General features: G+C 42.3%; 2 protein-coding genes across 8 annotated transcripts in view; one reads left to right on the top strand and one right to left on the bottom strand.

Annotated features, from left to right (window-relative positions):
• Positions 1-5,743, top strand: part of SNRNP48 (small nuclear ribonucleoprotein U11/U12 subunit 48) — a 7,941-nt gene extending 2,198 nt beyond the window's left edge. The window contains exons 5-9 of one of the 2 annotated variants that reach the window (XM_027889035.1): positions 1,379-1,567; positions 2,445-2,566; positions 3,010-3,125; positions 4,370-4,531; positions 5,462-5,743. In XM_027889035.1, coding sequence (XP_027744836.1) covers positions 1,379-1,567; positions 2,445-2,566; positions 3,010-3,125; positions 4,370-4,531; positions 5,462-5,501 — 629 coding nt within the window. In that variant the 3' untranslated portion in view covers positions 5,502-5,743. Of the gene's footprint in view, positions 1-1,378; positions 1,568-2,444; positions 2,567-3,009; positions 3,126-4,366; positions 4,532-5,461 lie in introns of both variants that reach the window. The other variant, XM_027889034.1, reaches the window with a different exon arrangement.
• On the bottom strand, positions 3,154-16,459 carry ROPN1L (rhophilin associated tail protein 1 like). Of its 6 annotated transcripts, none has more exons than XM_027889042.1 (7): positions 16,236-16,299; positions 15,032-15,069; positions 13,963-14,120; positions 11,859-11,982; positions 11,527-11,688; positions 9,328-9,503; positions 3,154-3,281 (listed from the first exon to the last, which is right to left on the bottom strand). In XM_027889042.1, the coding sequence occupies exons 3-7, from the start codon at positions 14,091-14,093 to the stop codon at positions 3,254-3,256; spliced, it is 621 nt and encodes a 206-aa protein (XP_027744843.1). In that variant the 5' UTR covers positions 14,094-14,120; positions 15,032-15,069; positions 16,236-16,299; the 3' UTR covers positions 3,154-3,253. The 6 variants fall into 6 exon arrangements, with proteins under 6 accessions (XP_027744843.1, XP_027744841.1, XP_027744838.1 ...); XM_027889040.1 differs by lacking the exons at positions 3,154-3,281; positions 16,236-16,299 and adding exons at positions 7,340-7,437; positions 16,437-16,459; XM_027889037.1 differs by lacking the exon at positions 3,154-3,281 and adding an exon at positions 7,340-7,437.
• Between the last annotated feature and the right edge of the window lie 896 nt (positions 16,460-17,355).

Here is a 17,355-nt window from a genome sequence, read left to right as displayed (position 1 = left end):
TTTTTTTTTTTTTTTTTTTTTTTTTTTTTTTTTTTTTTTTTTTTTAAATTCTAACCCTCATTAGAACATTAGCTTAGCTACATTGTAGAACAGCAAAACTGGTCCTAATCAAAAGTCATGAAATTCTTGTAAAATCACAAGCACATAACTTGGGGCATTTTTATGGACTTCAGTGACCCTGTAAGAACGGTGCATTTTAAGAACAGAATTCTATTTTTTTTTGTGTTTAAATCCATTTTTTCATATTAGAACAGTTCTGGTTTAGGCTCCAAGTATAGTAATGATGAAATCATGTATTTTAGGTTTGTTTGTAGAGTTATTGTGGCTCCTCTTCCTCTTCTTTGTGGTGTCTTTAGTGAAAGCAGGATGTGAAAGACTGTCCAGCTTCCCTTAAGACCTGAATAATGTAGAGAAGCACTAGTTTTGCTGTTGTAAAGGCTCCTGCAAACATCCCATCTTATGTGTGGCTCTTCTGTCTTCCTGGAGGTATGGGATATTGCCTTGCAGGAAGAAAGTTGTGTTGTGGGGAGGAGGATTATGGAGGTCAGGTCAGTGGTTGCTGAAAATTTGAATGTTTTTGAATAAAATGCCTTTTTTGCAGACAATATTCTAGAATATTGCATCCTGTATCTTTAGGGAGTTCACTTTGCTGCTGTTGCAACAGATTGAGAATGGATTTATTTGTTTGGAGGGATATGTGTTTTAACTGGGGAATGGGAAGAGTACTGGGCTGATCATTCAGGGAAAGAAGAGTGTGCAGGCAGTGTGTTTTTATAACTTTAAAGCTAGTTATCTGAACCAATCTGGAACACTTTGAAAGTGCCTTTGTTGCCCTTTAAACTATAAATCCCTGTAGCAGTCTAATATAAGAGCTCTGTAGAGAAGGTGACAGTGTGAATGAGACTGATTTGCACAATGGTCAGTTATCTAGTCTCCTAGAACTTGTCATCCTTGTTGTCAGAACACGTGTTTTGCAGCTAGTACTTTGTACAATATTTTAGGAGTAAAATAAGCCCACAAAGTTAGAGCTGCAGCCTCTCTTGCTTTAGCTTGTAAGCCAAGAGCTGAAACTGATGGGACAATACAGAATGTCATTTTAATCTGATCTACTATGATTCCTTCATGGCATATGAAAACCTGTATGTGTGTAAGCAGTCAAGAGGGGCTGTACAGCCTGTGTGGGCCTTGGGAGGGATTTGGGCCTTTCTTTTTCCTTTGAGCAGTTTTTTATCCTTTCAAATTAAGAAGGTTGAAATTTCTTACATAGGGGAAGGATGAAAACAGCATGGGTGATCACTGCATTGTTTGTTGAGGTTCTCAGTGTTTTCCTGTATAATTATGCTCTTTTACTAATAACACCTTTCTGTTCAACCTCCAGGATCTTACTCATTGCTGCCTGTAGAAGTTCCTCAAAATCACAAGCGGTTCATCTGTGACCTCACTCAAGCTGACCGCCTTGCTCTTTATGATTATGTTGTTGAGGAGACAAAGAAACAGAGATCTAGATCCCAAATAATGGAAAATGATAGTGATCTCTTTGTGGATTTAGCAGCGAAAATCACCCAAGGTTTGAAGAACTATCTGTTGTTGAATTTGACTTTCAGTTTGTCTAGTTAGATGAGTTTTGTTGAAAGCTGGAAGAAATTGGCTGTGCTGTTTTTCTTGTGGAAAGCATACTGTTCTTAAAAGCCACAGCAAAGACCTGGCATCAGAAAACACAAGTTTGGTGTTCTTTATATTTTCTTTCTGGGAAAGCCTCATTGCTCTGCTCTTTTGCACACGTCTCTCAGTGGATGGATCTTCTGTCCTTGCTGCAACTGACTTTGGGTTGTTTAATGTTGCCAACTTACTGTGCAGCTCAGAACAGTATTTGCTGTAAGAGATGGCAAGATTAAAGATCACTTAAGAGTAAAAGAATGGGAAAGGTTGGCTGTCATCTAAGTGGAGCTCTTGAGCAGTATGCAAATGGGCGTATTGCACTGAGGCCTCTCATCCCTGTTGAGTCATGCCAGTTTGTAGCTACCTATGCAGCATTACTGTGTCACTTTGTGGGCCCTGGTGTGCCTGGAAGGTAGGAGATGGTGCTTGTCCTCTACGGGTAAATGTTTTTCAGAATCTGGCTTTTGCAGTCTTTGGCTCTTATTGTAATACTGGAAAACCTGACCCTTATTTAGTAGGCGTTTGATCAAACTGCAAGCCAAAATTGCAAACCCATTGGGCCACAGTTAGGAGACTGAGATCCCATAACAGTGTTAGCTTGGTGTCTTTTTAGTCATGTAAACAAGCTAGCATGAAGGTTGGAGAGGAAGTTTGTGCGAAATTCATAATAGTTCCTAAGTGCTGGAGAAACTTCAGAAAGAACACAATATATTTTATGTTCCTGAAAGTATCAGACCTGCTCATGTCCTGCTAACGGCCATTTGTTTTACTTCCAATTTCTCTAGATGATAGTCAGAAAGGTCCCAAATCCCATCTTGAAATTCTGGCTGAAATGCGAGATTACAAAAGGCGGCGGCAGTCATACAGGGCTAAGAATGTTCATATAACAAAGAAGTCTTACACTGAGGTGAGATCTGAAAATAAAGGCTTTTTTGCACAAAAGTGCTTATTGTATATCAGCATAAACAATTATATACTCTTTCAAAGACAAAGAGTATGTGTCTCTCTCCACTTCTTGTACCCTGCTTTATTATTGCTGCAAATTATAGAGGAATATTTTTGGATTTTGGTTTGCTGCAGCAAGCTACAAATAACAGGAGCATTCCTAACTGCCAAGTTTTGAATGTGAAAATGCCGGCAAGATATGTTTGACTATTATAAAATGATGCTATCTAAATTTATACAGAAACATCTTTCTGCAAATAAGACTTTCCATTCAGACATCTGACGTATACGGTTTGGGGAAGATTTTTGGGTGTTTTGGGATTTTTTGAGATGTTACTTTCTGTCTAGTTGCTAGTTGAGGCCACTACCATGACATGTTCATTTTTAATGTATCCTAATCTCCAGGTGATTCGGGATGTGATTGGTGTGCATATGGAAGAACTCAGCAATCAGTGGCAGGAGGAGAACAGGTTGGATAATGCAGAGATATGTGAAGGAGGGAAGTCGAAATCTTCAAGAAGGTATGCCAGAGCTGACGGATTCTTCGGGCATGTGAGCAGATTGAAGCCTGTAATTTGATTTTACCACCTTCTTCTAATAGCACATACCGGCCTTGTCTGAGACATACACAGTTTATTTTATACTAATTCTAGTAAGTCTTACTTGAGAAGCTCTGCCTGCAGGAAGGATGGGGAAAAAATTAGTAAGTATTCTTCTTTCAGGAGTAGTAAGTTGCAAGTGATTCAGGTGAACAGGTAATTTCTGGTGGAGCTGGGAAATGAATCCAAGTAAATCCAAGCTCCTTCTGTATCCAAGTGCGTATAAATGTAGTAGCTGGGTACAAAAGGACACTTGTAAATAAAAGTACACAATTTCTTCCCCTTCTCTACCACATGACAGGAAATGATGTGGTAGATATATTGCAGAGTAAAGGTTTCCATAATGTTCCCCCTAAATGTGGGAAGCCTTTACAGTTCTTACCACTGTGAATGTTGCTGTGCTAACTGAAAGTGCTTAATCTATACATATTTCTTCCTGTGTTAAGCAACCCTGCACACTCTTTCAAACATTTGTCACTGAAATAAAAATGAAATTATGGCCTAATGAGAGTGTATTTGTTTGTGCCTCTTCAGCAGATCTTTGAGATGAGAATGTTTTTGAAACAAACTAAAAGGTGACACTCTTTCCAACATTAAAATGAAGGTTAATGGGTGGCCAGAGTATTGGAACAGGGTTCCCAGGAGTCTCCCTGGAGTCTCCCTCTCTGGAGACACTCAAAACCCACTGTTTGCGTAACTTGCTCTAGCTGACCCTGCCTCGGCAGGGCGGTTGGACTGGATGATCTCCAGAGGTCCCTTCCACCACTAACGATTCTGTGACTCTCTGAGACTGGGCCTGCTGGGTTCTCTGACTGCAGGTAGCAGCTTGAGGCAGGTAGTTGAATAGTTCAGGATTTAGAGCAAAACAAAATGAACCCCTTCCATTATGTTGTTTCATAAGCAGAGGTGTTAAGACTGAGGGGCAGTGTTTGTAAGAAAATACCTACATTAAATCATGTGCTGAGATGTGGATATATAAAAGCATAGACTTTGGGCTTCTTTTGGGAGGTAACGGTATTTCCAAGGGTGAGAGAGAGGCTTAATAAAAGGTATGTCCTCTGTCTTACATTGTTATTAGGTCATTATATTACAGAACTTATACTGAAACCAAAAGTGACTCTGAAACTATTGTTATTGACTAAAATCGATAACCTTTTTTTCAGAAGGGAAGACAGGCGATCAGCTTCAGTGGACTCTCAGCAGTCTGGGGAAAGCAGTAAGGATACTGAATGCACAAGACACAGGAGAGACACCAGCAGGAGTCCAAGTAAACGAAGAAGGAGTCACGAAAGAGGCAAAGACAGAGACTCTCGGAGAAAAAGAGAGAGGTGAGCATAAATAGGGACAGCTGACTCCTGCTTCTGAATCAGGCAGCCACAACCACTGTCTGTGATAATTTAGTACAGAGAACAAGAATATCTAGTCCAGTAAACAAGCTAGGTTAACCTCATGTACAGTATGTCAAGTCAGTGCATGAGGCTACTAACACTAAACAAAACATGCTGTGAGACCACAAACTGCGATCCAGACTTCAGAATTTACTCTCACATGTGAAAGGTGGCAGTTCCAACAGCATGTTGCAGGAGTAATACAGTACCGTCACAGACTATTTTACTCCTTCATCAACATGGTTACATGGACAGTATGTCCCTCATCCACAGCTAAGTGTGCTTGTCATGTCTAATGCTAATTTCTGCTCTAGTTCACACTGGAACTTATTAAATAGGATTATTTGTTTCACTAATATGTATACACAGTCAGTTGACTAGCTTTTCTATGGTAGGTGCTTCTAAACTGCGGTCGCTCTTCAGTATTTCTGAATGTATTTTAAAGCAAAAGAAAACAAATCTAGGCCACACCTTCTAATACCATCAGCAAGGATATATTTACACCTGCAGGACTGTAGGTGTATAGAACCTGTTTAAGCAAAGACTTGGGCTGTTGTGCAGAAGAAATGCACTGTCTCTAGCATGTAAATGGTGTTAGATAAGTGCATGGATGGCAATGATTGCTTCTATCAAAGCTGGCTTCATTACACTGTGATGTCATTCATCCTAAACTAACTGCCTCTCTGCATTGCATGACAAGGCTTTGATTAAAGCAACATGGGAAATAAACTGTCTTAAAGTAGCTTACTTTCTTTCATTAGCAGAGAACATGACTACATGTTCTGCAGAGCTTCCCATTTTACAAGTTGTTTTTTTTCCCTCCAGCCTCTGAGCCTAACAGCCCACACCATGTTTGTGCTTTTGTTTCAGGGATGAAGACAAGTATCACAGGCATAAACGAAGAAAGTAGAAGCAATAACCTGATTATTTTGTTTGCCAGCTGTTCAAAAAATTACTTGCATAAGAACTGTTGCTACGGCCGTTGTGCTGAGGACAGTAATGCTGTGCACATGATGCTGATATTGCATCATGGCTGTGCTTTGAGACAAAGAAGTGTTAAGGTTTGCCAGAATGGAAGCAGTATATAGCAGAAAATGTGTAAATCTGTAACATTCATGCATCTTTTAATAAATTATATTGACATTTCATGTATTTGAGTTTAGTCTGACAAGGCTGAAAAATAAAATCTGTAAGAGGCTGTACTAATTGACCTTCCTGGCCCATAGTGCATACAGAACAGAGTTAATCCCTAGAGTCCAGGATCAGTTACAAACATAAAAGGCATGAAGAGAGCTCCCCTCCTACCTAACACTGTTACCTCTGGGAACACTGTTCCAGACAGACAGTACTTATGCCTAATTACAGCACGTACCAGAGGGCATATTTCAGACTTCTCCAACAGACTAAAACATCTTCAACTGCAGCTAGTGGTAGACAATAACGTGAAAGTTACTGTTCCCAAGCTCATACTCAAACAAATTTTGGATCAATGTCATTTGGCAAAGATGATGAGAATATCGCTCTCCACAGAAACTAGTGAGGAGGCACCAAGGACACTTGAAATATTTCTGAGTACCATATTCAAACACCAGGGGCATACCCATTTCCTTCCAGCAATAACTAAGAGGTGTCTACAAATGGTAGTGATAGAAGTTGATAAAACAGACTTAAGCCATATATACATGTATTAACGTACATATTAAGGGTGTGCAATTCTGTTAATTCCTCACACACTCTACTTCAGCAAGGTCATTCACCATTAACCAAGCTTTTTGCCTCAAAGAAGTAAGCAGCTATAAAAACAAGTTTGCAAGTCCATCTTTCCTACATTTTTTTTTCTGTTTTATCAAGGTCCCAGGAGAGGCAGTCCTTGTGCTCTTGGTTTTGGCCTTCTCATTCGAAGGGAATCTCTCCAGTTTTATTGTAGCCACTAATATCCTGTTTCATACATCAGGTATTTCTGCAGTTAAGTGTAATTATCTGTCACTAAATACATGGTCTAGAGTTCTGATGGATTTAGGCTTCTATACAGCAATTCAACCCAAAACCAAACAACCCTGTGTCAGGCATTCCTTGCCTACATGACAAATGCAGTAGCTTTTCATGTCAGAAAACAAGACATATTTTAAAACAGATTCTTAATTAGACAAGTTCATCTAAGAATGAAAAAAGATACATAAGTTCTGAAAGGGTCCTAATTAGAGGGAAAACAATACGGAACCTTTGCAGATCTTGAGGTGGTTTTGTTTAGCAGCTCAGCCACAGGGTTCTCATTAAGTTCTTTTTCAGTAGGGCTTGGTAAAACAGTTTATTTAAATAAGGGCTGCTTATTCAAACAAGATAGTCAAAAGACCAGCTGTATTTATGTAAGAGTCAAAAGTCAGTGCTACCAGAAGCATAATGAGAAACACTCCAATTATAGTTGTCCAGTCTTCTCTAAATTTAATTCTGTGATTTACTTCTTTTCTTACAATCACTTACAAAGTATCAGGGGGGAGATCCATAACAAAATAACTTTTGTTCAATATAAGCAGGTAAGTGAAGGGATGGTCCCCAGGTCTAGTTGGTATTTGTGAGGCAGGAGAACAATATAACCTTGTATTCAATTAACATCCCCTGAGGGGCCATTTCAAGAGTGGGACAAAGAAAAGGAATTGCCAGAGAAGAGGATCCTGTTGTACTGGAATGTGCAAATTATGGTACTTTGAACACAAATTCTTTTCTTGAACTTATTTATTCCTTTTTTTATTCCCTCTCACCTCATGCTGAAGAGAAGGGTTGATTAATAAAATATGAAGGTCGGTGGCAGAAAGTGTCTGATCAGCACCATGCCAGATTGTTTGTCCCTGGAAAGGAATAAACCAAGTGTTTTAGAACGGCACTTTAACATGGTAAATCCTAGAGTGCTGGACAAGATACAATTTAGGGTTATATGAACTGCAAGCAAAAGTGGTGTGATTAAAAAGTCGTTCTTACTAAAAACTGTCAGTCTGGTAACTAATAATGAAACAGGTCATTTGTATGCTCATGTTTTGGAGCTCCCATGTACGTGGAGCTGATAGCAATCTTAAGTGTACTGGGTTTGTGGGGCAAGGGGGTTTTTTGGGGAGGTGGAGGCAGGGACTACAGTGGTTGCTTCTGTGAGCTTCTGACAGAGGCTTCTCCCCTGTTTGAGCCAATGCCAGCCAGCTCCAAGTCAGACCTGCTACTGGCCAGGGCCGAGCTCAACAGCAGTGGTGGTAGTTCATCTGGGGTTCTGTGTTTAAGAAGGGGAGGAAAAAAACTGCAACTGCAGCTGGAGAAGAGTGGGAGTGAGAGCAACAGCCCTGCAGACACCAAAGCCAGTGAGGAAGGAGGAGACGAAGGTGGTCTAGGCACTGGAGCACAGATTCCCCTGCAGCCCGTTGCTCAGACCATGGTGAGGCAGCTGTGCCCCTGCAGCCCATGGAGGTCCACAGGGGAGCAGAAATCCACCTGCTGACCACAGAGGACACACCAGAGCAGGTGGATGCCTGAGGGAGATGGTGACCCCATGGGAAGCTCACACTGGAGCAGGCTCCTGGCAAGATCTGTATCACCGTGGAGAGAAGAGCCCATGCTGGAGCAGGTTTGCCAGACTTGCAATCCCATGGGGGACCCACACTAGGACAGCCTGTTCCTGAAGGACTGCATCCCATGAAAGGGACTCTATGCTAGAGCAGTTTGTGAAGAACTGCAGCCCATGGGAAGGATTCAAGTTGGAGAAGTTCCTGGAGGACTGTCTCCCATGGGAGGACCCCACACTGGAGCCAGGGAGGTGTGTGACAAATCCACCCCCTGAGGAGGAAGGAGCAGAGACAATGCGCAATGAATTGACCACAGTCTCCATTCCCATTCCCCTGTGCAGCTGGGAAAGAAAAAAGGGAGTGAATTTGAAGAGGAAGAAAGGAAGGATTGGGGAAGGTGTTTTAAGGCTAATTTTTATTTCTTATTATCCTCCTCTGATTTGATTGATAATAAATTAAACTGATTTCTCCAAGTCAAGTCTGTTTTGCCTGTGACAATGACTGCTGAGTGATGTCTCCCTGCCCATACCTTGACCCAGAAGCCTTCCATATATTTTCTCTTCTCTGTTCAGCTGAGGAGCAGAGTGACAGAGTGGCTTTGGAGGGCAACTGGCATTCAGCAAAGGTCAGCCCACCAGGCACAGAAAGACCAGTTCCAGATAGATAGTAGGAAGAGTAAGCATCTGTACGCAAACCTGATATGTAGGGTAGCACTTGGAGGACAAGCCTCCTATGGATCCTTTTAAATTGGTTCAAGTGTATATTGTGTGACCCATGTGTGACTATGAATAAAAGAAGAGACCTGCCAATCTCTCCCTCTCCGGTTTATGACCTATATTAAATCAAAAGAGCAGCCCATAAGATGCTGCTGGTTCCAGAACCAGTAATATACAGCTGATACATGCCTGTATTTAATTGCATTCTACAAGGAAAATTACACCACCAGACAGCTACTTCAGTATTTCAGAGAAAGATGGATAAATAACAACTTATCTTTTAACAGTTCAAACAATGAAGCTGACAAAAAATAACTATGTACACTTTTTGATATAATCTTACTCAATACTTATTCCTGACATCATGGCTATGCCATGTCTGCCAGAAGACAGACTATTCACCTGAAATAAAAGGTTTATGGAGAATCCAGAGGTGATCGATACATTAAAATTCCATGCACAGATTTCTACTTACGCTTCTTCTTTAATTTTTTGGAGGAATGTTTCAGTTTCATCTTTTGGTATCTCTCCGTCAATACTGGCCAAATACAAATAAAGGAAGGAGAATGTTTCAAAGGGAATTGGAGCTGCTCCACCTTCTGGCTCACTTGTTAAGATTTCGCAGGCATGTTTCATTGAACTCAGTAAGGACTGCAGGGGGTTAAGTCAAGAAATGAGACGAAAAGTATCAGAGCCATGAATATCCTTTGCATACTATAACAAAATCTACACTGTTAGACACTGAAAGTGAGGGTAAATGAGATTAAGGTGTTATCATCATTATCTAGCTTTAAACCCCAAAGTTACCCTCAAGTGCAGGTCTAAGGGTAGAAACAATAACGAGGTTCAACTAGAAACAGTAGTAAAAAATACCAGAGTCCTGTGATGTTTAAAGATTGCATGGGGTAATATGATCACTCTCTCCAACATGGGCAAATTGCTCTATTCTGCTACTGTAAGAGCTTGAACATCACCATATCTAGTGATAGACATATGTGTGTATATGTGTATCTTTATTATCTCAATGGTTCTAAATGAATTTTCAGCAGCAGTTATGACAGACAAATCTACAAGCCCCAGAAAATGAACATGGGTTTGATGATTTTTATTGAGACATTATATTATATAATTTTTAGATAATATTTTAGCTGATATTTACTGTTTCCTCTATCTGTATGCAAGTTCTATTTTAGTAGTTAGTAGAAAAAGCATTGAGGCAAAAAGCATTTAAAGAACATTTCAGTTCAGTCAAAGCAAGCAATGACTATGTAAAAAGATAGTATTTTCTAACAGTAGACTAGGAATACTTAAATGCAGTATCTGTTTAAGATCTAGAATACAGGTCAGAGAAGTGTAATTTTATAATCCTTTAACAGTTTTACCTAACGTATTTCATCTCCTGGGAGGCCTCTCTGTGGAAGGAGAGGCAGCTGCCTCTGTGATGGCAGAGTTTACCTTCTGCATTTTGCTACCTCTCTACTGCCCTTTCTGCCCCGTCTCTCTCTCACAACACAGTAAAATTATTCACATCCATTTTGCCACCTTTGAAAGACTATTTAATAGGCTACCTCTGTGGTCATTTCCCCAAGGCTGTAAAAACACATCAGTGTTTACTTTGTAAAAAGATAGTTCAAACTGGTGCTCTTAAGAATTTCACACTTGTCTAATCTTGTATTTCAGCTGTGACCCTGTTCAACTATGGCCACAATTTACAGCTGTGGGAAGTGAATGAAAATTTCTTGTGTGTGTCTTCCTCTCTAGTTTAGGAAAATAAAGTTTAGGTTTTGTTATGTAGTCCTGAAATCAAATAATTCACTTAATATCCAAAAGAATGATAACGTGGATGTCTAGCTCCATCAGAATGATGCTTCCATTACTCAGTTTTTTTGGTTGGTTGGTTGCTTCTTTTTTTTAGATAAGTAATGTTGCTGTTACTATTTTTAAATGAAGAAAAGAGCCCAAACTACAAGATCATGTTGGGAAGGAGACTGGAATGAAGAAATACACAGTTGAAATAAATAAATAAAGATAAATATACTTGCACAATTGCATTGCAAGGCCAGGTAAACATTCAGGGTTTTCAGATATTGCAACAATCACAAAATATTATTTTGTGTGTATTTTCTTTTTAATACCTCCTCTTCCCTTCTGTAGAAATCACTAGAAGTATTATAGTTTATAAGAACATCACCTTAGTGCATTTTATAGTATTCCATTTTCTTGAAATGCTCTGCTGAGATATTATTACTGACATTAAAAGAATTAAATGTAGATTTAGTAACATTAACTGCTGCTGTGAAAATTTAATTGACTACACAATCAATTAAAAATTAGTGCTTTAATTTCTCCCTCCAGTTCTCCTCCATGGACATTTACACTGATGCCATCCGCATCATTCCTCTATCATCTTCTCTCTCATGGTACGAGCTCCCTGCAGACATTCTTACTCTTCTAGTGCCATCCCAGTCAGCTGAGGACTTAGCCATCTTTCTGTTTAAGTTCCCCAGATTAAAATCTGATGGGGAACAGAAGTAAAGATGCAAGCCCCTTTGCCAGCTGCTGCAACAGCAATCACCATTTCCCAAATCCATTTGCAGTAATTGTTCTATGGCCTTATATATGATCACAGACAACCATCTGTGTTTAGATACAAGGGCTCCTGTTGTGAACATACCCCACCAAGCACGCTGCACCCAAGTGCCAGAATCTTCATCCATTCTACCTCCTCGCCAAAATTGTCCAGTTGCAGGATAGCTTTCAGCTGCTCTTCTGGCAAACACAAGTGCTTCCATTTTTCCTTTAGTTCTGCAACAGTCACCATGCCTTTGGGAGAAAGCTTTAAACAAAATCATGGTACCACAATAAGAACTCTGAAAACTAGAATGAATCAAAGAACAGAGTAGTTCCCCAAAATACATCAAATATTTGAAGATAGGCTACCCAACCAGCTCCAACACATCAGCATTCCTCAGTAGCATTGTGCATTTGATAAAGGCCAGTTTGTACCTTTTTGTGCAAGACTTTGAGGAGTCCAGGAGTCAAACTACCACCTGTTTCTCCTGTTGCTGAAGGCATTTCAATCCTCTCCTTCACAGGAAGGGGCTCCCCCTTTGACAAGGCTGAAAAATACCTGAGTGAATGGGAAGAGCAACACATCTCAATGCCGAAGGCCATTACAAACCGCACAGAAGTGAATGCCCTTGCAGGTCAGTGAAAGAACCTGCAAGCTCCTGAGCAGGAGTGGCAGCACTCAGCAAGCTGCCCACACGCATAATTCCCATCTCCCTGTGCTCAGATAGCATCTTTCTAGCAGAAACCACAATCTTTTACATATTCCTTTTTATGACATTCTAATAATTCTTAAGGCATTTAACTTATTTTGTGCATAATACACTCAGTTCTTCTTGGCAGAGAGTGATTTATTAACATCACAGTGTGCTTCCAAACCAAACACAGGCTTTTCCCATTTGACTGAGGAGCACCTGACTGCTCATCTTTTTACTATTCCCCTCAAATACTAACCAAAATGCTGCATCTCTCACATCAACATTTCTACTATTTCTGTCCGCTCCAAAATAAAATTTAAAAATAGAGCAGAAAGGGCATTAGATGCACATTCTTTTGATTATAAGGCTGACACAGACTCAACAGCAACCACCTCTTCTATAACTGGCCAGCAATCTGAACTGTGCAAGGAAAACTCAGTTTTCATTCAGGTAGTGATGGGTGTAATTTAGGAGTTTCTCCACTCATCCTGCCTCATCTGCTCTGGTCACCCACCAGGCTACCCCATGCTGTGCCAAAATGCACAGCAAGCAGCACTGCATTGGTGTGACTGTGTAGAAAGAGATGCACGGTGGGTATGTAGATACAACACCTGGGCTACTTTTCAGCCCGATCCATTTCCCCATCTGCTTATTCACAAGGACAAACCTACTACACTGGCAGCACATGTGAAATCACAGCCTTGCTCTGCTTTGTGTGGCTCCCAGGCACGGATCTTGCTCTGCTCACCAGAGGTGTGTGTGATCAGCAGCAGCCACCTACCCATCTGTGCAGGCTCCTCTCTAGGCAGGTGTTGGGGTCTGGCCGGTGGTGTGGCCGTGGCAGTGCCACACTGCCCTTCTTTCACCAGCCCCATGCCCCAGCAAGCTCCAGCTACCTGGTGACTGCTGCTTCTGACACAGCTGGGGCAAGCTCACTGCACATCCATCACCCAGAGGTACGCAGCACCCCACCTCCATCACGTTCCTAAGAAATGTTATGCCATTTTAAGATTGTCCCAATCCTTTCTCTGACACTGCAGCTGTAGCAATTCAGCTTCAGATTCTCTATTTTTTTATGGACAAGCCAGACCCCAGCCTGGCTTTGTTAACAGCCTCCCCTCCCTCATGAACACAGTATAGACATTTTCCAGTCCCCCCAACTGAGAACATCTCACAGATACCTTTCAAGAGCTTGCCCACACAAACCACAAGACAGGAAAAAATTATAGTGGGCAGTTAGGGTAAAAGAAAAAAAAAAAAGTTAAAGAAGAAACCCTTAAACATCTTAAATCAACATTTTAGTGAGATATTTATTACATAGATTATAATTTCAAAGTTGCAACTTTTCAGGCACTTTTCCCAGAAAGGAAAAGAAGAAACCTAACAAGCTTAAGAATTAGAAAGTTATTTTCTACGTTGCCTTTAAATCTCAAGAATTAAATCTCACATGAGAGGAAAAAAAACAAACCAAACCAAACCAAACCAAAAAGGTTTGGTCTTTAAGATGGAAAAAGTAATAACAAAACCAAATTAAGATGCATTTTCCTGTATGGAAATCGAACTATTCCAGGAATAAGCCAGTCCAAAGCCTCAAGGAAGCAGAAAATAAATCAAGTACTGCACTATTTTTAAAAGGTTGTCCTACCACATTAATATAAAGCAGAGTGTATGGCATATACACGTTGATTTAATATTCAAATCCAGCTCCACTGTACAGTAAAGAGGAGCAGTGAGATTTTGGGGGTCCCCATGTACAGCTCTCTGTTGAAGAGAGCTCTACCCCCTATACATGGGGTAGAGGTCCCCCTGCACATGGAGGGGACATCTTCGAACATCACACTTACGCAGCTGCCCACTGCAGAACATCACGAGGTTGAGTCCTAATAGCAGCTTTAGTAAATTGCTTCAGAATGTCAGGTAGCTCTGGGGGGATTTTGATCTGCTGAGCACAAAACATGGTTTCTGGAAGAGGCATGGTTGGTTTCTGTTCAGTCACAAGGACCTGAAAGAAATAAAACAGCAGTTCACAGATACAGAATGCGAATGAAAAACTGTGTGTGCACTTGTGGGTGAACAGTGCCTGTCCCCAAACTCCCTCCTGTCCTACCCGACAGCTGGGGCTACTGGAGAGGTGACAGAAGGGTCTGCATCTGTCAGATGAGCACTGCACTTCTCTAAAATACTTTATTTAGTGACAACACCAAGTAAAACACTGGAGATTGGACACCAACCACAGCTCTGGAGGAGGAGAACTACTACTTTAATGGGTATCTTTAGGTAGTTTTAAACTGATTTTCCCCCTCAAACCTACCACAACACAAATTTGTAAAACAGGCAGTGCAGACAAGTCACACCACACATGCCAGTGTGAAAGTTAGCTAGACTGACAGCACACTGAGGAGAATCTTGTAATTTTTGTATAGAAGCCAGAGTATGCAGATGACCAAGTTTCTACCGTGTTTACGTATTCCAAAAATGTTGCAGCAAAAAGTTGCTAATTTGTGCTCCTGGCAGACTTCACACAAAAAAACTACAGCAACGAACAAAACATTCACTTGTGCTGCAACCACGCACTGCATTTTGCTCATACAGTTCTACAGGTACATTTGTCTCGTTCAGGATGTAACGCCTTTGTTACAAGGAGTTCTGTCACCCAGGATCCAAAAGAAGGGAAAGAGATAGATTATTGTATAGTACTTGACTCCTTGAAATGGGGCACATTTGGTGGGAAATCTCTCCTCATCATTGCAAGGACGAACTATAACCTATTTAAGTTGATTTGGCAACAAGAACTGAAATCATATTGGTTATTTGCAGAGGAGAAGAGCAGTGAAAGCAACAGCATCAAGAAAGGAATCAATGTAACAGTGTTCTCTATCCCTTTATATTATTTTAAGATAAAAATAAGACTACCTGGCAGGTGGCTTTCTCTCCCTATCATGTGAATTTTCCTGCATTGGAAAAAAAAATTATAAGTCAGTAATGGAGGAATGGGACTGCTGTGACCCACAGCTCCTTTGAGCATCAAACCATACTTAGAACTTAATTTCTGGAGAAATGCAGACAGAGTACAGCATCTTCCCCACTCCAACGCAGAAAATTTGCATCAGGGACAGACTCCAGAGAGAGCATTTAATTACTGTATTGGTCACACATCACACACGTTCAGTAATGATTCAGAAACACAGCTGTAGCCAAGGAATTGAAGCTGAATGCAAAATTTTGAGGATTTCTGGACAACACAAAAAACTAGAGGAAGGAATGAATATACGTGTTTGTGTGTGTATGTCCCCTTAGGAAACAGTCAAATAAAAGAGTAAAAACAAAATCAGAAAACAAAACAAAACAAAAAACCCAAACAAACAAACAAAAAGAAAAACCCCAACAAAACACAAACAAAAAAACAACCAAAAACCCCCCAAAACAAGAACAACAACAAAAAAAATAACAACAAACCCAAACCAAAACACCAGTGCAAGAACTGCTTTTCTACAGTAAGCCATTAATCATAGATTCTCACAGAAGGGTTGAGGTTGGCAGGGACCTCTTACAGGTTACCTGTTACCTGGTCTAACCCCTTGCTCAAATTGGGCCACCTGCGAACAGATTGCCAAGAACCATGTCCAGGAGGGTTTTGAACCACATCCACACCTCCCTGGGCAACCTGTGCCAGTGCTTGGTCACCCTTACAGTGAAAAAGGGTTTCTTGATGTTTAAGGGGAACCTCCTGTACCTATACACACAGCCAGGTCAGGCAGCCCCTGCACCACGGGTGCACGGTGGGGGCTTACTCTCCCTCAACACAAAGCTCAGCTCAACTCTTTCACCTCCTATTAGCTCTTGTTTTCTAATTTTTTTTTTCCTTTCACGCACTCAAAACCGGCCCCAAGTGTTCCAGGCCGACAAGCAGCCGCAGCCAGGCTGGCCTGGCCTGGCCGCGCCGCGGGGACCCGCCGCTCCCCAGCCCCGAGCTGGGGGGAGAGAGCACCGGGAGCCCAACCCCGCACCCGGGCACCGCCGCGGCGATACCAGCCCCGGCCGAGCCATCCTGGCCGGGCCCCCCGCCCCGGCGGTGCTGCCCCGGGGGCTCGGGGGAGTCCTGGGCACGGCCCCTCACCTGCCCCGCTCCGCCGCCCCTCTCGCTGCCCGGCAACGCGGGGGGAGCGGCCGCGGCGGGCGGGAGGCTCGGGCGCTGAGCGGGGGAAGGCGGGGGCCGGGCGGGGAGAGAGGGTTGGTGCCTCCGTGGTTTTAAAGTGCAAGAGCAGCCCCTGTTTTGTTCAAACGTGGGGAAAGACATGGATAAGGGGATTGAGTCTACCATTAGCAAATTCACGGATGACACCGAGCTGTGTCGGAGTGTTGATCTGTTGTAGGGTAGGAAGGATCGGCAGAGGGACCTGGGCAGGCTGGATCAGTGGGACAAGTGGGTTCAGCAAGACCAAGCGCTGGGTTCTACACTTTGGCCACAAAAAAACCCATGCAGTGGCATAGGCTGGGGTGGGGGCGCAATGACTGGAAAGCTGCCCAGCAGAAAAGGACCTGGAGGTGCTGGTCAGCAGCCAGCTGAACACGAGACAGCAGTGTGCCCAGGTGACCAAGGCGGCCAGTGGCATCCTGGCCTGTATCAGAAATAGTATGGCAGCAGGACGGGGGAAGTGATTCTTCCCCTCTACTCAGCACTAGTTAGGCCACACCTTTTATACTGTGTTTAGTTTTGGGTCCTCAATTCAGGGGTGAATCTGGAGAAGGGCAACGAAGGTGGTGAAAGGTCTGGAGTGCATGTCCTAGGAGGTGTGGTTGAGGGAGTGGGGGTTGCTTAGGGGTGACGTTATTGCTGCCTAAAAACTACATGAAAGGAGGTTGTAGCCAGGTGGGGGTTGGCCTCTTCTCCCAGGCAACCAGCGACAGGATGAGAAGGCATGGTCTCAAAGCTGTGCCTAGGGAGGTTCAGGTTGGACATTAGGAAGAATTTCTTCACAGAGATGGTGATTAGATGTTGGAATGGGCTGCCCAGGGAGGTAGTGGAGTCCCCAACCCTAGAGGTGTTTAAGGAAAGACTGGACGTGGCACTCAGAGCCACCATGGTCGAGTTGGCAGGGTAGTGTTTGGTCATAGGTTGGACTCAATATCAAAGGCCTTTTCTAACCTAACTGATTTTGTGAACACCTCAGTACCATATCACTGGCAGAGCCCATAGGGGGATTGCTGGTCCCTGGGTGCCTGTGCTCCCTGCAGCC

The sequence above is a fragment of the Empidonax traillii genome, unplaced genomic scaffold (genome assembly GCF_003031625.1).
Source record: "Empidonax traillii isolate 1590-97213 ecotype Southwest subspecies unplaced genomic scaffold, ASM303162v1 scaffold249:size1902748, whole genome shotgun sequence".
NCBI lineage: Eukaryota > Metazoa > Chordata > Aves > Passeriformes > Tyrannidae > Empidonax > Empidonax traillii.
Note: the sequence above shows the minus strand (reverse complement) of the source record. Positions and strands in the feature narration are given on the sequence as shown.